General features: G+C 42.8%; 1 protein-coding gene across 3 annotated transcripts in view; it reads right to left on the bottom strand.

The window, feature by feature from the left end:
• Positions 1-451: 451 nt before the first annotated feature.
• MTA1 (metastasis associated 1) overlaps positions 452-24,472 on the bottom strand; it is an 82,638-nt gene continuing 58,617 nt past the window's right edge. Inside the window, exons 14-20 of one of the 3 annotated variants that reach the window (XM_082054092.1) lie at positions 23,313-23,502; positions 22,846-22,935; positions 20,892-21,044; positions 19,874-19,909; positions 8,943-8,974; positions 5,963-6,114; positions 452-2,185 (exon numbers count right to left, since the gene is read on the bottom strand). In XM_082054092.1, coding sequence (XP_081910218.1) covers positions 2,047-2,185; positions 5,963-6,114; positions 8,943-8,974; positions 19,874-19,909; positions 20,892-21,044; positions 22,846-22,935; positions 23,313-23,502 — 792 coding nt within the window. In that variant the 3' untranslated portion in view covers positions 452-2,046. Of the gene's footprint in view, positions 2,186-5,962; positions 6,115-8,942; positions 8,975-19,873; positions 19,910-20,891; positions 21,045-22,845; positions 22,936-23,312; positions 23,503-24,472 lie in introns of those variants that run through there. The other 2 variants (XM_082054093.1, XM_082054094.1) reach the window with 2 other exon arrangements.

Raw genomic sequence — 24,472 nt, 5'->3', positions numbered from 1 at the left:
CCCAGTAAGGAGTGAACACACAAGTGCAGAAGTACTGAAATGTCAGAAGGTTCGGCCACTCACCCCCAGGGATTTCATTCTGCCACATGCCAGAGTCATGTCCCTGTGCAGCAAGACGCAGGAGCCACCACGGACAAAAGGCTCATTCAGAGCTCTGGTGCTGCATCTGCTGCTGCGGTTAAAAGGAGGAGGAGGAGGAGGAGGAGGGAGGGAGTCACAGCCTGAAGTGCTGGAAGTGTCCAAACCGTGTATGAGGGGAATCAAACTGTGAATGACTCTTGCCCTGCACAACGTAACGGCACAGGCAGCAGAGGGACGTGCCGCAGTTACGCAAACACTTGGTAGCAGAACACGCTCAGGGGTGCGAGGGCAGGAGCGCTGTGGGGTACATGCCAGCTTGATGGCTCCCCCGGCACGGTGCAGCTATTGCAGAAGAGACAAAAAGCAGATGTTTCACAAAAGCTCACTTTCCAGGTTTATTAAGTAAAGTTAACTGAATTGTTTTCATTTTGTGGGGATTCCTTTCTGTCTAACCCAGGTGGGGGTTAGCAGAGTTGCACAGAATCACGGTTGGACTGTGATAACCCAAATACAACTTTGGCTCATCTCACCGCTGACACATATGGAATGACTTGGGGGTTATTACATGCTGTGTCTGCTTGAGGCAGGTACATGTACAGATCAGCACAAGTTGCAAATGATAGTTTACATCCTTTCAAAACAGAGCAGGGCATTCAGCAAATGCACTGCAATGAGAAGACATATGAAAAAGAAATTATACAGACTTGCAAATACATAAGAAGTTCAAGAGATGCAAGAAACCTCAAACACAAGAAATGTCAAGGGGGGAAAAAACCACTTAAATTCAGACACAATGTGTTTGAATGAAAACCCAGCTGTAATTTAAATTCCCTTCAAAATGGGAAACATACAGTAACGCAATTAAAGAGAAACCAGGTCTCGTCCTGGGAGAGGTGTGTCCAAAAACACTGATGCTCAAACAGGTTCAGAGTTCTAAGCAAAATGTCCCTGGGCATTGGTGTACTTGACTCTTGGAGCCAGAGCAAAGCAATTCATTACACTTGCTGGACTGCTGGGCCTACTGCTGGGTCTCGGTAGCACAACAGCATGTAGGATTCCAGATGTCAGAGAGAAGGCAGCACGGACACTGCTGGTTACTGGGAGAAACGCCACGGGCCAGATCTCCCCGGTATTGACTAGAGTAAGGACACCTAATCCTGGCAGCCTGGCCTCCACTGCACACAACGTTAGTGTAATGTTCTGCAAGGTTCTTCAGTTCTTAGCTCACTCCTTTCTCAGCCTGAGTTGTTTCTGTCTTGTGCATGAGCACAACCGGCCATGTGAAATGATCCAAAAATCATAAGGGACAGGACCAAAGAAAACTGGCTGAACCTGGGGCTGGCTTTCAGCTCCTGTTTCCAAATATCAGTTAAACGTTGGAAATTTATCTACAAAAGGAATAATATAAATGAAATAAAAAATGGCACCGTCCACAAAATTAAAAAAAAAAAAAAGAAAAATCTTACAACACAGCCTTGTAAAAACGGCTTTGCAACAAGAGCTTAGTCACAAAATGAAGGGTTCTAGCTCTTCATACACTGGAAGAGGAAACAAAGCTAAAAAGTACTAGTCCACATTCTCTTAATAAGTTAAACTTACTTTCCCTCCCCCTGTCTACAAAAGGGGTAGAAGCAAAGGGGAAAAGAGGCTACCAAAAATTAAAAAAAAGAAAAAAAAAAAAGGAAAAAAAAACAGAAAGAAAAAAAAGAAAAAAAAAGAAAAAAAAAGAAAAGAAAGGAGAGAGAAGGAGAGAGAGCACACGCAAGAGAGAGAGCAGTCTGTGGTCAGAGGCTCAGAGCAGGGCTGAGTTCCTTTTAAGGGTCTAAAAGATGCAAAACGGTTCCTCAAAAGTTCCCTCTCTTCAACAGTTAGTTCAATGCTGTAGCCATAGAAACTCAAGTATATATTGGAGGAGAGATTCTTTCAGACAGATCCACCGTCACCCAGAGAGCTGCTCGGCGTGTGTTAATCCTCGATGATTATGGGTTCATCGTTCATGGGCTGGCGGAGCTGCACTGCCTGGATGGGCCGGAGGATAATAGGCTTGTAAGGGCGTCTGGCGGCTCGCTTGGCTTCAGAGGAGGAAAGCAGCTTGCGGATTTTCCTGCAGACAGGGGGGAAGAAAGGAGCCGGTTACAGAGCCCAGACGCTCAAGCATTGGAGGTTTCTCCGTTTCCCCACGTGAAAGCAGGCCTGCACACACAGAGGCTGCTCACTAATGGGATGGGCTGACACTGTTTATTTTGGCAATGTCTTCCCCGAGGAACTTTTTGTTTTCTGATTTACAAACCTAACAATGAAGAGGAAATTGCATTTTCTGTTCCAGAATCCTTCCCCTGCAGAGCAGAAGGCATTCTGGCCCAGTCTTGTAGGACCTGGGTTTACTGCTGTAAATGTAACACATAAAACAGTTTTGACAGCCAGTTTCCACATCGCTAATTTATTTTGATGCACGTGGACACATCGGTTGGACATGCTACAGGCAGTTTTGTGGGAGTTTACAAAGCCAAGTTACAACCAAACCTCTTCTGGCAGCGTTGGCCACTTCCCCGCCTGCTAATCCATCTCTGTCAGAGCTCCCCGCTGTTCCCAGCCCCGCGCAGGGGCACGCAGCTGCTTCTCCAAAAGAAACCCCTCAGAGCGGCGTTTGGTCTCCCATGGAGCTGCCTCAAGGCAGAGCTGCCGCCGGGGAGCTCCACGATGGCCACTAACCAGTGAATCAGTCCTGGAGCTTCCCCCCACCACTGGGAACGCTAACGGGGTGCCTCCCCCTCTTAATTCTCCCACACTGCGTGTGCCCAAACCCAAAAATGGGTAATATTCACATCTTGCATTTGTTAGGAGTCCTGCCTTAACCATTTCTCTTACTGCGAGAGACATGACACTGTGCTAGAGGAAGGGCAGCCAAATGGCTGTACAGTCCACAACTCAACAGGCTGACTCTAAAAGATAATTTTTACATTTTTGGTTAGTCAACATTGTTGGGGCCCAATTTTTCATTTTAAAAAGTAAAGGGGGGAAAAAAAAGAAGCAGGAAGAGACAAGAGACATTAATAGAAGAAACTGTTCAAAGTATGCCCTCCTCCCCCCTAAAATTTACCTTCCCACCACCAGCACTGACAAAGACCAATCAACAACTTCAGCTGAAGATTTTGAATCAGCTCTGGTGAGATTGGGTCATTCCCCACTGAGCACAACAAGCCTGCTACATAGAGCTCACAGAGACACGTCTTTTGTTCTCTTAGTGTCCCCATTTCTACAGTCTTCTAAAGCTGAAGGGGCTCAGTGGGCAGAGGAGAGACCATGGTAGAAAAGTGGTGGTGGGGAGAAAAATAAAATCTCGATGTGATGACTTTTCCAAGGCTCACTTAGCTGAAGATGAGCTTCTTACACTATCCACGCGTGCTCCATTAGACACGCTGCCAGCAGAAATGAGCCTTGAAGCAGTTCTAGATTCTGATCAGGTCACCCACTGCCTGCGCTTGCATAAATTATAAATGCCAAGTTCCTTACTGTGAGGCTTGAATTCAAAAACTTACTCCTTTCAATTGACAAACTTTTCAAGCTGTTCCCTCCAAGCTATCCAGTTTTCGAGGACCATTCTCAAGAGTGCCACACAAAAAGGGGGAGGAGGGGGAGTGTAAAACTTCAGGCAAACCTACTTTCTGTGACTGAAAACACAGCCTGACCCTCAGCTGGAGGATGATATGCAGATACTGCCGCTAGATTGATTGCCATGGAGCCAACACAAAGCTCAAATTGTTTCAGAGCTCACAAACAAGCCTTACATTCTTGACACTGGAACGCAGCAGATGGTTCAGGGAAAAGTTAGAGGTGAAATGCCCGACAGAAAACCCGTGCCGCTTACAATGCTACATCGCTCAGGCTTCCCCGCTTGTCAGCAGGCTGCCAAACTTCGCCTTTCAGCACTCATCAGCCAGCTAAGCAGCAAGGCTGGCAGACAAAGAAGCCCGTTCTTTTTTTTTTTTTTTTTTAATGGAAGAGATAAGGTCTTACCAAGCTGATGTCTATCTCTGTGCTATGATTTCTGTGTTAGAGCTGTGCTGGTTGCTGTGGGACTGATCTTGCCTGCCTGGGTCAGTGGTTCCGTACGAGCAGACGATTCTGTGCCCTTACAGTAAGCTGTTCTCACGACCAACGTGGCACTTGATGAATATTCTCACTGTTCCACACAGATCAGAGGGCAGGATCTTGTCGCAGCACTGAGACATGACTACCACGGACCTGCAGTATTTCTTGTGGGTTGGATGATAAAGATGCCAAGAAGTGTTTTGCAGATGCAGGGTTATGAAGAAAGCCTGAGTATCTAAGGACTGAATTAGTGACTGTATATATATACCCTGCATGCACAATGGCACATGAATTTGCCAGAGCTGCACATCTGTAACAGGATCGAGTACATCTTTACCAGAGCAAGATGACAACAGGAATAAGGAAACTGCTTCCCCTGAAAATTAAATTCTTCTCTCACTTTAGTTTCAATTATAAAAGGGATGCTACTGCTTACTTTCACAGCAACTCCCAGGAACAGAAAAGGAGAAGGGAAAGATGAGGTAAAGATGTGAGCTGGTGTGAAATGCACAGTTGCATTAAACGTGTCCATAGGAATAAGTCTGACAAGGAAATTAATTTCACGTCTCTTCTATGTTCTAACGGGGGCCTTTCCTGCACTGAAATCTGATGATCCAATAGATCAACAGTAAGTAATTCAAACATCACCAGTCTCAATTTGTCTGTGCAGTTCTTGATGAGCAAATGACTACTCAAGAGTGGCACCAAATTTAGTAGTACCAGAAGGGACAAAGTACTCAAAACTCCTGGCCTCCTTTGGTCACTCAAGGGCTCCCATGTCCATCTCGACTGGGTACTGGGGGGAAAGGCAAGTACTTCTCTGCTTGCTGGCACCGCCCGAAGCCAGGGAGCACCTCTGCTCGCTCAGAGGGCTGAAGAGCAGGGCTGCGGCTCTGCCCTGACCTTCCTCGAGGTTACCCAGGAGAGAGGCATCAAGCTGCTGGAGGAAACCACACAAGCAGATGTCTCTACCTTCCTGACTGCACCTAGGAGCCATCCCCTCTAGGAGTAACACAGTACTGGGAACACCAAACAAAAGCTTTGCTTTAGGGATCAGGCCACACAGCTCCCATTGCTCTGTCTGCAGCCTGTAAACAGAGCTTCAAGTGAAACTCATGCAAGGAAAGTTTCTTTCACTACTTTTGTCCTGTGGGCAGACTAACAAGAAGGACTAGCAGAAGCAGTACCACTGAAGGAGGAAGATGGACACTGCAGGGCTAAATCTCACCGCTACTGGTGGCAAATATAAACAGTAAAGAAATGAGGCAACTCAGCCTCTGGAAACCCTGTGTGTCCCTTACAGGTTTCAGTACCCAGACACAGGAGGAAACGTTCTGAAAGGTAACACAAGAGACTTGAGGGCAGGAGGGCAGGCAGAGGTCTACGTACAGGACGTCTGTTGCTCAGCATCAGCCCTGCACCAAGAGGCCTCCACCCTGTCCCTGAGACTCTGCAGTGGGACCTCCAAAGGCACTTATGGGTCTGAACCAGGGGGACTCCCCACCTCAGCCTTCCTCCCCTTATTGCCCATTTCTGCCAGGAACTGCTCTGGAAGAAGAGTCTGCTTTCTCTGGAATGCAAGTACATGATCAAGCACATCAGACATGATTAGGTATGTCATAGCTTTTACCCACTTTCTCGCCAGCAGTGGTACCTGTATACAGTCTGTAGCAACAGATCTGCTGAAGAGATCCTTGTCTAACCACAAAATCAGCACTGCAGCACCCAACAAGGAACACAAACCAAAAAACTCTCCCCTTAAATCCTCTGAAAAGACCAAGATTCCTACCTGGTTTCTTCAGTGGCCATGTAAAAAACATCGTCTGGTGCATCAATCCAGTTCATCCTCCTCCTTTTCACTGGAGGCATGGATCCACCACGAATTAATCGGACTTTTGTTGGGTATGATTTCCCATTGAGCAGCAAGTTTCGGCTTGGTCCCTAACGTGATATATAAAAAATACAATTATGGACTGCAACAAACCTGTGGTAGCATGTGATAAGCACTCAAAGGAAAAGAGAATTGAAGTTTTCATATCAGTTGTTCAGTTTCTGGTAAATATATCCCCTCTTGCTCATGACTGAACACAGAATTCACATAGAAGCAATTGTCCACAAGCAGTAGAAGTCAGGCACCTTTCAAAATGCAATAGGACAGCAATACTCCAGCGACAGAACAGATAACAAATGGAAGGCATTAACAATAATCTGGTGCTTGCGTCTGAAAGATGACATCAAGTTTGAAAGACTGAGCAGAAGACTTAGATTTCAGTTACTACCATAAATCTAGAGCAACTCTATTGATTTCAGGGAAGGAAATGTAGCTACACAGCAAATCACATATAAAAATCAGAATTTACAGTTATTCTGTGGTACCAAACTTAACCATATTCTTTTTCTTCTAAGAAGGTTAATATTTAATGATATATTAAATACGTTCTTGACAACAAAAGTAGAACTACAAAGCTTAGCAGCTTTCATCATAAAATCCTTTTAGCATTTAACACCACAGATTTCCCATATACGACACATTTGCTTTGCAAATCAACACAGGTCTAATTTTCCAGACCCACGGTAGCCCCCTTCCACTCAGCTGCAAGAACATGAGCTGTTATTATTAAGAGAGGTGCAGATGCAAGGGAGCAAAGGATTAAGCTTCTCAAATGCAGCTGTCCTTGATCATTTGGAGTCCAGTTCTGCTGCCCCTCTTCCTGCTGATCAGCACACTGAGAAATCCCACTGGAATCAGTAACACTGGACAAGTCAGGAAAGATGCACAATAAGGGCCCAGAAAATTTAATATGAATAAATTAAAGCTGGTCAGAAAACACCCAGTAGAAATTTAATTCTGGTATTTCAGAGGCCATCCTCCGAGGTCAGACCGTTTCCCCGCACGCACCCGGGGTTCCCCGCCTGCCCACGAAATGGGAAACTGAGTGGGTACGTGAGGGACGTCTGTCCTAGGAGATCTGCCTCTAAAGGTAAGGTACATGAGGTACTCAAGTCCTTTAGGTGTCAGGTTACGGCAACAGCTCAACCAAATTTTAACACTTTGACTTAGAAACGGAAGACTTCAGTCCATCAACCAAGAAAAAAGCCCAACAAAACCCTGCATCTATCTCATTTTTACCTGAGGAGAAAACCAAAAATGATCGATGACTTCTTTTTATTTTTTTGACCAGCCTTAATCAACTGTGCCAGCAAGACCTGCTCTTGTAGAAAATTAGCTTTAGAACTAAGCAAACAAAATCCCACCTTTTAAAATCCTCATCTATTTAAAGCTGTTATATACAAGTTCAAAAACGATTTAATTTCTTAGTTTCCCAGCTCCATGTTACACAAGACAACTTCAGCACCACAGCAGAACACTGAAATACTTCAAGAATTGCGTTTATATTTGAGGTTTATTAAGGAAAAGGTTTCAAATAAAAGGCTTTTCTGTTGTGTTAATTTTTTTTTACCCCCTCCAGATTTCTCCAAGAAAATCCTTTCATTAGTTTTGTGAAGGGTATTTTCTCCACACACACAGGAGAACGACTCTGGAGAAAGTTCTTGGAAATACCTAGAAGGGGCACCCCTGTGCTTCCAGGTTGCCTTTATCTACGTGCACAGAACAACCTGTTTCAAACGGTACATCCTGGAATGTGGACCTCAGATTTTCAGTTCAGTAGCACACTTCATCAAGCAACCAGAAATCAAGGCAGTTCAGGTGTTTTACCCTAAAACACCTGAAAAAGTGTTAGGTCATGACAGATTTCTCCCAGTGCACTGAGCTGGTTTATTCAGCAGACACAAACAAGTAGCCAGTCTCCTCAGTGACAAGAAATGAACTGAATTAACAGAGGAATACAATTTACCACTTCACATCAGATGCTCAGGTAACAAACAGACTAGCATGCTGAAGTTATAGCCTACCCTCATGACACTGCACACTATCCAAGAACATTATTAGATTTAAAAATGGTGGTGATCACCATTCAGTGACCATCAGTCATACCTGCTGCTGATTCCCGCATTTCAGAGCGATTCTACTGACACTAATACTTCGTGGCAGTTCCCCAAGTGAGGCGAGCTCCACTTTATCAACACCAAAAGATCATTCTGGGGAAAATATGCTTGAAGTTCTCTCCCATAAGCCATGCATAAGGGGGAAAGTGATGCACAGCCTTTGCGCTGGCCCCTCCACACTTAAGTGAATTTCATGACAAAGCATTTTGCCAGAGACACATCAATCAGACTGGCTATTTGCTTCTGTCCTTTGATAAAACTCAGCATAATGGATGAAAGGCTAGGAATCATCTGTACTCAAATAAACAAACCATAAACAGGCATTCTCAGCAGACAACTTGCACACCAACTTCCTAAAAAAATTGTTAAAATAAATGTTTCCAAACAAAGCCTTCCATAAGTTAAGCCTTTCTCCTCCAGTGAAACACATTCCACCTAGAAACACATCCCAGAACTTTGCTATAAACAGCCACTCAGTTTCTGTATGAGCAGAAACAAAATGTTCCATTCAAAACAGAATTCATTTTTATATATGCATGTATAGATAGATACATTTGAGGTTTAAATTGTATTTATCCACTTCAAGGTTTCACATGCCCCAAAATAATAATTTTTTTTAAACTTTTCAATTAATTGGGAAGCATGACCAGCTGCAAACAGCAAAGACGGAAGTGAACCGCTCGGGTTTAATGGGGTGTTCTATCTAGCACGGGTTAATAATTCTTCTTTTCCCTGTTTTGGTTAAATGAACATTCTCTTACCATTTGTCTGGTTTGTCCGTGGTTAGGCAGACCTAACAAACAGGAAAGAGAATAGAGCTGGTAAGACCATTGCTTTTCCAAGACAGAAAAAAAAAGTACAAAATCAAAACACACGCAGCTATGATTGCAACTGTGTTGTTTTGCTAAAATAAGAGTTGTCTACCAACCTAAATTCTCCCCTCCTTCACATGTAACCGAGGAAAGAGCTTCCTTAACAACACGGTTTGAAGAGCAGAGCCCCCAAGTTAAAAACATGTTCCACTTGCTCAGTCTTTTCTCAGATTACACACACATCTTTCTTCAAACTACCTCTAAAGGACATTTCCTCTTTCAGACATGAGGTTTTCCTCAAGTCTTGGGAAAAATCTGGCGTTCTGTTAGAGTTTTGGAGGAATTACTGACATCAAGAAGGAGAAAGTGGAAGGTATTATACACTGTCAACACAGCAACAAATGAAGTCTTTCCTATCATACTTGGGTCCCCAGGGAACTCTTCAGCTCAGACGTTAGCTAGAAGCTGTTAGCAAGCAGCTTGTATCTGCTGAACCTACCACAAGTAAATACTTGCACAGGCGCAGCTCCATTCATCACAGAGCACAGCGACTCCAGCTATCACACAAAGCCCTTCCCCAGAAACATAAACAGCATCGTAAAGCACCGAGCACAATGGCTTGATTTCACTCGCTATACTACCATGCTGCCACAGCATATGTACTGAACTGTACGTATATGAGAGCCTGCGGGACACACAAAGGTCTTGGGATAGAAGAGAATGATGCGTTGCTATAAGGCAGCAGGGTATGGCACGGAATGGACTGAGACACCTAATAAACCTTTCTGTTACCATCTTTTAGTTTTCTAAGACGCATGCTCCCAGGAAATACCATTTCGTTAGCATCAGTGCACCAACCCGTCTTTCTTGGCCCCTTCTGGCTGAGAACTAAAATGTCAGAACACCAAATCCAGCAGGTACGACAGCACAGGCATCAGGAAACGCTGTCGCTGGCTGCAGAGGTTATCAGTCTGAATTCTGCTTTCACATTCCTAGCAAGCTTCCCAGCTTGACTTTTGAAACTTCCCGTTGCTACCGAGTTAGGCTGTGACGAAACAGGGAAGTTCTTTAGCCAGAAAAAATGAATTTTGACAGCTCAGGGTCTGCACCCAACAAGATTCCTTGAGATTCTCCTTGGTAAAACCAAACACAGTGTACTCCCAGCAAGCGTGCCAGGGAACACATGGCACAGCAACACATCGGGAGGGAGGAAGGCGGAACGGGGGACATTTTCTGAGCGTTAGGTATCATGACACCACATTCAAATCAACAGTTTGTATCAAGTATATTTTCCATTCTGGGTAGATGTATGCTGTTGGCTACTTCAAACATGAAGACACACTTTCAATTTTTGCAGGATTTTTGTGCCTAAGTATCCACAGAGACGAAGAAATAGTTGCCAGAGAGATTCCCACCAAATCTGTAGAACAGATGTACCAGGCACCAAGCAAGAAGACCAGTAACAGCCTTTGGATGTTGACAAAGGCGATGCAGGCGCCAGATAATCACTCCTTCTCACATGGGAGCAGCAACCGCCTCCAAAACACAGCTGTGAGCAGCCGCTGGAGCTGGACGGACAAAGAGCTCCACGGATGCTGGGAAACAGCACAGCCAGCAGGATGCAACCTGGGTCTGTTGGCTTCAGAGCTGAGCTCTAACACTTGTTGTTTTCTTCCCTGTTCCATGGCAGAAAGATAACATTTTCTCCATTCACAGGAGCTCCGAGAGATGTAAAACAACTGATGTTGGTCCCTGGATTGAAGTCATACATTTCCTTTTAACCACACTCCAGATCAGCTCTTTTCGTGTAAAAAGAACATACACGACGACAGAAAAGACCAGCCTACAGGAGCAGCTGATATGCGGCTGCTGCGATGGCTATTGCTGGATGTACAGCCAGTAAACAGAGCTGTTCCCAAGCACCAGAATCAACCCAGAACATTCCACGGTGACGTGTTGAGACTGACACAAACTGAGCGAGGGCTGAGCAGAACTGGTACTTATTGTGAGTCCCAAGGTTTCAGAGCCCTCAAACAGCAAAGCAGCAGCACTAACAGGGACCCACCTCACCCCTCAGCTGAAGCTTCTATGACAAAGCTGCCCAAGACAACTTTTTGCTCCAGTAAAATAAGACACAAAACAGAGTTTCAATACAATTTATACTCTTGCTATCACAGTAATAAGGTATCCAATAGCACACAAATCTTAGCTACCTCTGAATTTTACCTTCAGTCACACTCTGATAACTGGAATTCGAAAGAATAAATATAAAAATAGACACTAAAAGGACTAGCTTCAGCTTGTAATAAGTCACACCAAAAACATGCACAGCTGAAGCGCTGCTATTAAAGGAGCATCTTTTACCCGCAATGGTCACCACAGGGATGCAGAGAGACAGTGTAACATCTGTGACCCATTGCAGAACAGCTGTCAAGTCAACAGGATGCATTTGTACCGAAAACAATGGATTCTCACCCAAAAGTTTTTGCTGGCTTCTGTACTAGAGATGAGGTCTGCGAGACAGGAACCTCTAAGCACTAAACCCGTCCTTGGTCTCTGGGTGAGGAGTGGTATAGACAGGTGACTCCCCACATGAAACTCAGTCCTCCCCAAGGTGCTTGCTCCATTTTGACAGATCAAGGTTTGAGAGATACTTCTCACACACAAGCATCCACAAGCAGGTTAAAAAAGGAGGGCAGAATATTAATATAAACCAGAAGCAAAATCCAACAGGGTTCTGGCAGCTCCTCTACAGGAGAAAAAACCCCTGTCTTTAATATATTCTGAAAACTCAAGATTCAATGTTGCCTTTTTTTTTTCCACAGCACTGAAAAATTCCAAAGCCCTACAAAGTCTCCTCCCATTCAACTCCTCCTGCCAAAGTCACCTCTATACACCGAAATAAAGAGGAGGTCCCAGAGGATAACATGTAGACAAGGTAAACTGAAGGTCTATCCGCAGATAAGCGCGGATGTCCTGTGCCACAGACGATTCTGCATTGTTATTGAAATGGCAATAAAACACCTAATCACAGCACAGTCTGACACCCTCAAACATGCCCACAGCTTCGTGACAAAGACCTCAGAGCCGTTCCTCAAGCATAAGCACAATTACTGAGATTTTTGGCTCAAAACCAGACACAGCAGGTTACTGTGCCCTAATGATCCTTTCATTCTTCAAGTATCAAAGTTGCAGATGAATATATTTTCACCCTCTAAAAAAAGGCAGGTGGGGCATGACTATCACGAACAGCGAATTTAAGTCTGTTACTACTGTTATTTTGCAGTTTTGTCCTTTGAGGATGGGAGAACCATCTCTCAGTCATCTAACCTGCTTCTTTTCCAACAATCTCGTATCATTTGAATCTAATGCTTTTGGATTTGTTACATTTAAATTGAGAGGATACACAAACCTCACTTCCCGATGGGAAGGAAAGCTGCAGGTCTGGTGCCAGGGCAGCCCCAGAGCAGACACACCAGCTCTTTGCCGATCCAGCCCTGTTCCCTGCGAGAGGTCCTCAGCACCTGAACGGCAGCACCCAGAAATCACTCCCGCTGCACAAATTCCGCCTGCTTTTTTACCCAACACCACACAACTGCCATTTCAAGAAGCAGGAGAGCCCAAACCCTCAGCAAGCGCACCCAGCTCCAATGGGAGTGCAGGGGTATTTCCATTAAGGTTCTACAGCAAGCACCAAGGAGCTGCAGAACGAGCACCAAGCATGGCCACTTTTCTACTTGGTAGAAATCTTCCAGTGCATTTCCGTTCCTGAACATACACACCATTGCCTGTATATTTACAGAGCATTTCATAGTTGGCAAAACAAGTTTGTACAGAGCTGACCCTAGTGCCAAGGAGGAAAAGCAGCCCAGCTTCCAGCCACTGGCTATAACTTGTTTTTAAACTTATATTTTCTCAAATTTACTAATGTACATTTTCAGGATATTCACCAAACACAAAAATAAGGGTCCTTCATCTCATGTTAACATAATTAATCTTTTCTTTCTTTCTTTTTCTTTTTTATTAAGCAATTAGTCACAGATGGTGGTTTGTTTTTAACTTCTGTTTACCAAAGAGAAGTATGATGCAGAACATGCAGTAACATTCATAAACATGTCTTCAGTCACAATGAACATAAAGAACTTAGCACACACTTTCACAGCCAGCAAGTTTACTATACTAAAATACATTGCTTTCAAAAAACCACACTCTTCATACGTATTTTCCTTTTCCAAAAGTAATCCTACTCCTGGAATTCCATCCTTCCCAGCAGCAACAAAAACATCAACAGTACCACATTTGTGAGCAAGCTAGAAAAAAAATATAAAAATTCATGCATGAATGAGGCTTGATGAATAAAGATTTCACTTCCAAGTTACTGGTTCACTTGAAGTAGTCTCTGTGTGTTGACATATACACATATACAGTTTTTGCAAGTTTATAAGAACGCTGTAGCACTCCCCTTCAACTGACAAGAGCGTGTTACCACTATGAGTAGACTGAGTGTCCACCTACTAATGATCAAAGGCTATACAGAAACTTTCAGGAATGCAAGTGCAGCAAGCAGAACAGAGCATAAATTGTACCAAACACCACCTAGACTAACATTTTCTTAAAATTGTGTTGTACATAAAAACAAGTTTTAAATTGCAATTTACTTACCTAAGTAAGTTCCTACCAAGATTGGCAAAGGAAAAGGAGAAAAAAAGATTTAAGGTTAAAAAAAGGAAAGATTCACACAGTTCAGAAAACAGCAGCCCAGCCCCATGCAACAAATACAGAAACACAGGCTGGTTTGGTTGTAATGAAACACAGAAGTGATCACAGTTCTCTGTGGGACAGAGAAACCCAAGACAACATTAAACAAACAGTAACTGCAAATGAGAGCTTTAATTCTGCACGAGTAAGTAGTGGCTTGTTACCCACCTCCTTCCACTAAACACTGTAAATTAACCTCATTGGATTTGGACAGTACTTCTCAAAATGCTCAGTCTAACAGTTCACATTATTTTGCTCCACAGTACCTCACAGATAATGTATTTGTTCATGCAAAGCTGCATCTTCTGCTAAAAGTACTTTGAGGACACTAATAATACTTTCTGGGCAGTAACATCCAACTATAATGAGTCGGTAGTGACCCCTGGACAGAACGGTGAGAATGGAGAGCTGCTGTCTATCTTGGTGTTGAGTCACTGAACACAATCCGCTCGCATTCCTAAAACAGCATCCTGGTGTATTCTGGTCTGGCTGTAACACACTAAGTAGTTAAAAAATAGAGGTAACAAAACAATGCACCTCACTGCTTTAGGATTTGCTGATCCAAGCTATGTAAACTAGAAACCACCAAATTATTCACTCTTCTTAGAACTGGGAGTATTACACATCATATAAATATATATACATGTGTGTGTGTATAGATATACATACACATTACATGTATCATACATGTAGATTCTACTTAATTACACATTCAGGCTTTGTACTATCAGGCGTATTTGCAATTCTACCCTTGCATTGGTGTGCATTAATTTCCTCTCATTTTAATTGCACCCGCTCCCTACCACTGCCTTGGGACACGCACTCTCCTCTCAATCAATATTTGCATCTTACTCCACACCATCCCTCATAAATGAAACGGTTTTCACTAGTCAATCCACAGAGCATGATGCACATCCACTGATTCCATTTCCAGATCTTTCTCTGCAACACCAAAAGAAACTAATCACAGTATCACAGCTAAGCTGGAGGCAAGTGAAAAAGGTTTCACTTAACATCTGAATACAAAATCCTAAGTACGATTCTCAAAAAATAATCTGTACTTTGGGCATATAATCTAAAGCAAGGAAGTTGCACAGGCACATGGTTCTTGGGGTCTCCAGGAAGCATTTCAAGCAACTTGTCATTCTTCCCAGCTGTGCTGCTGCTGGCAAGAAGTGCCTCCTCTTAGAGGCACTGAATGTTTTCTCTCGACACTAGTCAGCATGACACTGGTCCGGATACGAACAGCTAGAGCCAGGACTCTTCCCCAGCACCCCGTGTATCACACTATTAATTAAAGGACCAATACTGCCTGTTTACAGTCATTCCTAGATGGGCAGGTTTCCTTTGGTTGGTTATCCTTGATTTCAGAAGGGGAGCCAGGGCCACTGCTGACAAAGGCAGAATTTTGATGAAAATTATGCATACAGGTAAGATGAAATTTTCTGCAAAGTCCAAGTCAGCCAGACAAAACCTTTGAGATAAGTCTGGTCACCTACATGGCTGATGCTAGAGAACTTCCTTATATTTCTGGTTTTGTTTAAGAACAGTATTTCCACTTCCATGCTCCTCTCTTGATAATTAAACTAATGCCACGCTAGTCTGATGAATGCTTCCACTTCTCAGAGTTCATTCACGTTTCCCCAAAAGGAGGTGAGAAACAATGAACCAGAACACATTACATTAGACTGACATTCCATTTTGTCTTAGGAATTCCCAGCAGCACAAGCAAGGTATTCCAAAACTTAATTAACCTCCCTCAAAAATTTGCAGCTTGTTTCCAGCCAAAGGTTTTCTACTGTACCTTCTGGCTACTGCAGCTCATTATTTCATTCCCAGCTACACTAAAAAGCCCTCTATTATTACACTTCTGCTGCTCCTGTCAGCAGAGACAAACATCTACAACTTCCACTTTGATAAAAGCATTTTCCATTATACAGCGTGTTTTCCAGTCCCTTCACCATTTTCACGGCTCTTCTATTTACCCTCTCCAATTTTCAGCATTTGAATCGCTACCATTTTATCAATGCAAGTTTGTCACTGGGAAAAGCCTTCCCTTTATTTCAGCTACTCATTTGTGTCCTCTCTCTGCCAATTTTAGAGTGCATGTGATGATCCTGAAAAACAAATTTGATTAGATGGTGTAAAAGAGAGAGGGAACAAAAAAACAACAAAAAAACTAACAATGCTCCCTCACTTCGTCCAGTAGGAATTTGCATAGACAAGTATCACGTAGACCCTGTACTGGGTAGCTGTAAGGAAAAAAGGAAGCAGGGTCCAAAACATAAAACATCCTCTCTACCTCTCTAGAGGAAGTTTCATGGCAAATATTGGCACTCAACGCCCAGAACATTAATGAAAAAGCAATAAACTAATGCTTTTTTAACATCTCACTGTATTTGACAACTTATGAGACTCCATGTACTTTTCATGCTCCAAAAATAGGATTCTGCAGCAATCTGTCCCTGCTAATCTAATGTTGAAGGAGAGTTGTGAAGGGCACTGTATGCTAGTGATGCTTCCAGTCTGACTTAGAGAAGAGGAAAACAAAACAGATGAAAGGACTACACCCTTTTTATAAAACATAGTGGAGGGTAGTGAGGAGAGATGAGATTAAGAATAGTTTCCTCTTCTTGGAATTCAAGCACCAGTGGAAACTATAGATGCCTGGCCAGACAATTCATATTCAAAGTCTGAAAAAGTTCAGCTCTCTAGAGTTAAGCAGGGATGAGTCAGAAAAAGAACAGGTAAAAATAGTTGGAGTTACAGTAGCAAGAGAAAAACAAAATTCTAAAATCTTAAGCACTCTTTTAAGTGCAGCAATTTCCAGCATTTCCATAATTAGTTTTAATTAGCTCTGGCTGCAGCCCACTAACAAGCCTCCTTTTCCTCCTTGATCTCTCACCACCAAGGCCCCCTTTTCCCAGCCTTTCCTCAATTCCCATTACTACCTCTCTTCACAGAGCTCAGCCTGACCAGCCCACACCCACCCATAGACCAGGTGGTCCTTCCATCTCCAATCCCTCCGCCCTCAGACATCGTTTGGCCACATTTAGGAATGATGTTTCCATTTGTGCAGGAACATTCGTCAAGGCACTTCACCGATTAACTTTTCTAAGAGCTGAATTCTAACTACTGACCACCAAAATACCAAAGGGTGGCAGAGCCTCATATGAAAATCTTCCAGCAGTGCTGCCTGAAGAAATACCCAAAAAATTATATGAACAACTCAATTTTCAGCAACGTTAAACAGCCTAATTCTAAATGAAGGAAGCAGGTGTCATAGGAATTTAAATGCCTTAGAAACCTGTCCACCAATATATACCTATAAACATGGATCTTAATGCTTTACACTAAGAAAACTCATCACATGCAACCAGAACAGCAACCAGGCATAATTTACAGTATTGATACTTCTCCCATGAGTTGGGAAGTAATAACCCAGCACCAAAAGGCTTTTATCACCAGCGAAGAGGCAAAGCCAACCGTAATAGCTGTTCACTGTTTTATGTCAGGGTCTGCGACACAGTGACCTCTCCAAACCATAAGAATCTTCCAGGTGCCATCAACACAGAACATCAGCAGGAACTACAAAACCCCCTCGATAATTCCTATAACATTGCAGTATGTTAAACATCTCCTTGAAAACTATTTCAACATAGGCGGACAAGGTGTCTTCCTGCACCCAAATTTGTGCAAAGGATATTTTCAGCCCCTCTGCACAGTCGTATCAACACCAGCTTTTCTTTGCAGCACACTCCTACAATGACCTAAGTCAGCCAGTGTGCCACCATGTATCACCAAGGGCATAGGAAAAACATCAAAACAACAAAAAACCTCCCATATTTTCCCATAGTATCTACAGGAACTATGTAAATGAAGAATCTGACTGGTTATAACAATTCAGTTTTACTCTCATTAATCTTTTTCTTCTAGCTTAGGTCAGTGATAATTTAAAAAAATCAGTCACTGTGGATAGATGGGTTTATTTCAGTCCTTTTACACTAACTCACTGCCTCCTAAATTCTGGTCACAAGGTTTCATTGCTCTTGCTGCCATTCACCCCTTCTTCACAACAGGTCCGCTTGTGCCCTTCCTCTCCAACCTCCTTCTCTCCCAGGCCAGTGATCCTGTGTGACTCCATCCAGAGGCAAGGAGAAGTCTCAGCACCATGTCCCCAGTTCAGGTACAGCACAGGAGACTGGCATTACCCATGCTCAGAGCCAGCAAAGCTTACCAGCTCACATGCAAAGCAACTGGGGACCAGTGCTAAGTGGCACCGGCACATAAACTGGCTCCAGGCCAGAAACAGATCCACCAACATTCCACCATCTGTTTCCCTGTGCTCAGCAGATCTTGACCCAGGTTCTTTAAACCTTGTTTCCTTGCAGGTGGTTCCCTTCCTTCTCTGTCTCAGCAAAGCTTCCAGCAACCCAGGGTCAGAAATTATTCCAGATGTTAAACTTGAAGCGTGACAAGCATTTTCCATTCACAAATAAATCTCAACCAACAAGTTTAAGCTGAAATGCTCATAAGTATATCCAGTTACACTCACTGTCCCAGCAGGGAAACAGATTCTGGGACTGATTTGTACTCTGTTCCCCAGCAGTTACAGGAACAAATATTACTCCAAGTGTTTCAGTGGCTGGCTGAGAACAGACCAAGAAGATGAAGCAGCAGGGGCTCGGTGACAGCCGGTCCCTGCACAACTATGCACACACATGTCAGAGAAACGTGTGTTCTGAGGAGGTACTTCACCAAAATCTTCCTTCTGCAAACTGCTCCAGCAACAGTTATGACTGAAATCTACCTAATCAAATACGTACATCAGCAGACAGACGCTTTAAAACACTAAACCAAGAATCCTCCATTTCCAGTAAGTAAATGTTCTCAGGTTATCAAATCCAGCGCTCTACACAGAGAGAGCCTGAGGGAAGGGTCAGTTCTTCTGCCACCTCCCTCCTTTGCGCTACAACATCTCAGAGCATCAGCCCAGTGTCACCTGCTGAGTGACTGAGCAGTCCCCAGGCTGACGAGGACATTCAGCAGGGAGCAGTGGGCATGCCCACAAGCAAGTGGTCACTAGGAGACGTGGAAATTCAGCAAGCTACTCCCCAGCTGCATCCCTCATTACTAGACAAAGCTTCCGAGGAAGGCAAACTGACCAGGGCAGCACGGTTCTGCTGTTCTTCCCAAAACACAGAAGTTAAAAAGCACATTGAAAACTCAACAACAAAACATCAAGGTATAAATTCCCAAAGACAGCAAGACAATCACTCTCCTCATTCTCATTGTTTTCTCCACATGCACTTATATATGCGTGCATGCAAATATTGATAACAGCCATCCACTGCCTCAGCCATCAAACAAAAAGCTTAACATCAGGGCATGCAGTGTTGGCCATTTTGTGGTAACACATACCTTAAGATTTTTGTTTGCCTGCCTCATGATGACATTTGTATATCCTAACTACTCAAAATTGGTCTGTTTTATACAATTTGTTTAAGAGGTATCACGTGCATGTTTCCTGCACTAACACAAACTGAAGCTTCTGAGGTCTATTCGGTAGTCAGAACAGATTACTTTTTAACCTGTTCAAATTTTGCAAACCATTTCTACAGCAAGTAGAGAACATACAATCTCTCCCTGGTAAGACTGTCCACTCACAGTGGAAAATATAGAGGCTTGAACATGGGACTCAATGTGAATACTGTCTCCTATTTCTTTTGGTCGATGTGAATTTAAAACAGTTCAGGATGCATCAAACTTGGATTTCTTAAAAGTCAAATAATGACACAACACCTAATTTCAAACCAACCATCACAGCTTTCAGCAGTTTCACAAAACTGCTAGAAAACTCTTCTGTCAACTTGAAAAATGAGTAACCAATTCAGAAAATAGCACTTCATGTCTTCAGTAGGGTTGTACAACTTGTCATCTGCATGTCAAAAGCCTGGAAGGTGAGCAGCATAACCACAGGTGGAAACAGTTATCCAAGGAACACTTAGACATCAACACAGAAGGTGCACACAGACTCATAAGCCACAAAGCACAGACAAGCCAGCAGATGAAACTAAAACCCACTCTCCTAGCATAAGCTGAGCGCAGCTTCAAGGTCTTACCCCTGCTAGGCATCAACAGGCGCTTCTTCATGTTGCCTGATAGAGCACAAGTGGACAGAAAAGAGAAAAACATCACATCAGCAACCTGAAGGCAGCAGTTTAAAAAGTTCTTAATGTTAAAACACAAACAATAAGACATCAAATGTCTGCAATTGAATTTTAGGTAAGCCACATATAAAGTTAAAATTAAAGGTAAAAAATTAGAAAGATTCTCTGTATCTTCCTCCCTGCTCAGGGCCATAATTAAACAAGTTTCTCTCCCCTGTTATGAAGAGCTACCCTCCATGTTCTCACTCCCATTAAGACCATTTGAACATGACCTTTTATCCTCATCTGAGAAAAGACGGCACTTCCTCTTTCCCGATGCTCTCAGGCAAGAGCGACTCTTCCGAACAGAGCCCTGGAGTCTGTGCCAAGAACACCCTGTGTCTATCTCCCACTTTAAACACCTTCCCCTTGCCTTTTCGTCAGGAGGAGATGAAGCCCAAACTCCACTGCACAGAGGTGCTCAGTGACAGGGCCAAGAAAAGCGAATGCGCTGGTTCTGCGCAAGGCAGGGGCAGGTTGATGCCCCACCACATCTGGCACATCTGCCTCCCTGAGTTGGGCAGCCGCCTGCCTCTCACAACGACACACAGCTTAAAAAAAGCTGTAAACCTCAAAAGAAAAATAAAACATCACTGGGAAAAGCTATTGAAGTTTTCTTCATACTGCTCATTTAAAAACTGAAGGGCATTTTCTCCCTCACTGTCCCATTTGCAAGGTTGGTCAAGCCAGGCCGAGTTCCACTTGCACAGCAGCTTTATGTGCATGTGCCACCCAGGCAGGACACAGCACACATCACACCCAGAAGGAGAAATGGGACAAATAACTTTCACAAAAAGAAAAAACTAACACCCTCCCCCTGCCAAGAATAAGAAACTTCCAATTTATATAAAGGGCTATAATTTTAAACAACCTCCTTGTATACTGAAAGGACAGAAGAAAAAGCCTATACATTTTGCAGAAAAATATTTACCATCCATTCCATTGTGTTGCTCGTAACTTCTTTTGCCCAGGATAGTTGGGGACCCATTATTAATGACAGGCGTAAACTTAGCAGGAGTCAGGTTGTTGAGAGAACTGGACAAGCTCTTTGCAGGATCTGGTTTCGGAGGACATGGATGAGACTCTGTTGTAAAAACAGCAAGTTTTTTTTTTTGTTAGTGAAGATACTGAAATTATAAATATGAAAGCAACCTGCAAACTTCCAAGGTGACCAAGTATACCTCCCCTTATATACCATCTCGGTCAATAATTTTGACTGGAGATTGCTATTTATATAAAGCATTTTAAGTATATTTAGGGATTCACTTCTACTGAAGATATTAAAATCAATGACAAAATATTATCCTAAAATAAGAGCTGATAACAGAAGCACTTCAGATCTATTTACAAAACACTATTCTCTGAAAATTTGGAATCGTCTTAGGGGTGCTCCATATTAAAAGCTGTCTTTGAGCAGTCATGCAACACCCCTAAACTCTGGGGAAATTAGAACTTTTCCGGTTTTTCAAGATATGTAAAAAATACAATTTCTAAACCGGCCAAACAAGTGAAGATTCAAAGCATACCATACACAGAGAGTCTGAATTCAAACTTTCGGCCAAGGTAGAGATCAAGCACACACTATTTAAGTGAAAAGACTTTCTCAAAGTTTTGGGTTTTTTTTCTCAAAGTTACAAGCAACAGCAAACAGGAGCTTCAAACAAGTTTTTCTCTTGCAGCCCCAACAGCCAAGTAACATAAAGCACGCTGAGCACAACGGCTCCAAAAATACATTCTCATCAGCCTCCCTATTTCATTCACCCCCTTCTACCAGCTCAATAGTCAAATGGAGACTCTGACACAGCACAACTGAAATGTCAAAATCTACTGCTACCTCTGTACAACTATTAAAAGCAGGATTTCATCCAACAGCAAAACTTCTTTCTTTCCTGGCTTTATTTGGTTGCACTATATATATCCAAAGGTTTCTCAATTTGTATTTCTCATTAGTATACAGTAGAAGTAAAACACTCAGAGAAGCAGTAAATACTTAATAAACCCTGAGCCTTGCAATATTTAATCAACAAAATTTTTCAAAGAAACATAAAATCAACTCCAGTGTAAAAAGTCAATCAATTTCCTTGTTAACGTGGAAGCCTTCAAGGCACCACTGTCCAAGCCAGCCTTCTGTGTTTAGACCTGCATTAGACTGCTGCTAAAAACCCGAGATGTGTCTTCACAGCATCTCTAGCAACCAGCAACATTAGGGAAAATGATTTTGCATTCATTTGAAGGCAGAGCTGGCATGTCATGTAGCTGGTGCCTTCCAGCACCTCAAACTTGCACCGAAGTCCTGGACAAAGCTACTCAGTACTCCCCAGAGTTCAGCTGATGAGCCCCAAGCCCTCAAGAAAATTGTACAAATAAAACACCCCTCCCCCCAAAAAATAGAAGAAAGTAAATAATAGAAATATATTCCCCTTGTCTAGCTCCAGCACAGAACAGCCAGCAACTGACCGACAAGCTGTGGGACAGCTGCAGTGCTGTCCTAAACACAAGAGGCTTCTTGGAGGACCCAACAGTAAGAACTGCCTCCAGACAGCCCAAAAATTGGAACAGTGGACTGATCAATTGTTCCCAAAACACTGCTACTCCAGTAGCAGACAGTAACTTGTCCCCATATGCATCAGAGGCCACAGCAAACACATCCCTGCCTTCACCTGAAAAAGTGTCTGATACAGCTCTGTGAGCCACTAGGTCTGTCAAATTAAGTAGGAGAAAGGACAAGTTCATGGGAAGGTTTTTATGTTTTGTTTTTTAATACAGAATCAGCATCTAAATCCAGAACGAAATGGAAAAAGAAACACCAGAATGAACTAGTAGGGTTTTTTGTTTGTTTGTGGGTTTTTGTGTTTGATGTTGTCTGCTTTTTTTTTTTTTAATACCTAAATACCGGAGTACTGCTTCTAAAGGCTTTCGAACCACTTGCTTTAATAGCAATGGGTTTTCTGATGCCTCAGGTAAACGTGCTGTGCCTGTAAAATAAAGAAAAATAATTAGAGGCTAAAGACATTTAGGTATTATAGCAAAACTAAATAAATAACTCAAGTGTCCTGAAGGAGCTTTCCAATCAAAAGGAATTCTACAGGTTGCAAGCACGTCTTGGCAACACGACACATGCAGAATGCTAAATGTAATAGCAAACATGAATATTTTAAAACAAACAACTCATGAATTTTCAGTTATTTGTCTAGCCCACAATCAGTTGGAACTCTGTGCAAATACAGGTAGATTTTGTGAAACCACTGGCTACAAGCAAGAGGGCATCGCAAGAAGTTGCAACTCAAACTTTATAGGAAAGGAATCTCCAAGAGCTCCTTTACAAGTCTGTCCCAGCTGCATCACCACTCACATTCTGCTTTGATTGCTGCGCTGTTAATAGGCAGATAGGGATGTCTCGCAGCATGCCACGGGCGCAAGATATCTCGACACAAACGTCTGGCAATTCTTGTCAGTTTTGTTGTATGGAGATAGAAAGCCTGTCGTGTTTTCATAGCAAACTTGGGACTCCCACTGTTTCGTACTGGCACTCCATGAGGACTCTAGAAAGAAAGAAAAATAATTATGTTTTCTAAAAAATAGTTGTTGGAAAGTATGGGTTTAAAGAAGAGAAAGAATAACGTTTAAAATAACTTTCAACTACTGATTCACAGACATAAGAACAGAAACTGTATTACAGATGAAAATCTTTTTAGCTCAGCTATTACACATTTCCAAAGTCATACCCATCAAGATCTGGAATTTTCTTCCAAAATATCTCAAAGGATAACACGAAGGTAAACGTTTCTCTTCACAAGGAAGTATTTATTTATTTATTTCTGTTTTAAAGTAGGGATCCGAAAGTCAGACCTAAAGAAATTACCTGTTGCTATCACATGATTTAGGGCTTACAGAGCCAAAAGAAAGACCCTCCAACTTTGCGTGCTTAGAGTTGCTCTGTACTATGCAAACTCCTCACAACAAAGCATTTGTAAGAAGGAGAGCAGAATCAGAAAAAAAGTTTTATGGCTAAAATATGCATCAGAAACTCACTTCCCAAAGCAAAATAACATCGGTTTTGTCTCAAAGTTGTAAGAAGTTCTGGTTTAATTCTTACTCTGAACTCACTGAATGTATTTACAGAGCTGTCAAATATTCTCTGCATGTAATAAAGGATAATACTGAAAGAAATTATCTGCTACAGAGAGTGAAAGCAGTATGTTCTTCATGAAAAGCGACTAAGTCAACTAAGTAGAATTAAAGTAGAATCTTGTGATCTCAAACCTGCCCACTCTTGGAGAGTAGGAAGAAATTTCAGTTCGGGGAGGACAAGGCTTTCCCCTCTCTGAATATTTACATACTTTTTAATTAACAAACAAGAGCAATAAGGCTGATAACACCTAGCAGTTATCTCAGCAATTAGGCAGCTTCAGAGGGCAAACAGAAAGCCTGGAAAGGACAGAGGTTAAACAAAAGAAACAGAACAGAAACAGAATGATAGCAAAAACTAGGAGGGGGAAAGAAATTAAACGA

This window comes from Streptopelia decaocto (genome assembly GCF_964273445.1).
Source record: "Streptopelia decaocto genome assembly, chromosome: 5".
NCBI classification, from domain to species: domain Eukaryota; kingdom Metazoa; phylum Chordata; class Aves; order Columbiformes; family Columbidae; genus Streptopelia; species Streptopelia decaocto.
Note: the sequence above shows the minus strand (reverse complement) of the source record. Positions and strands in the feature narration are given on the sequence as shown.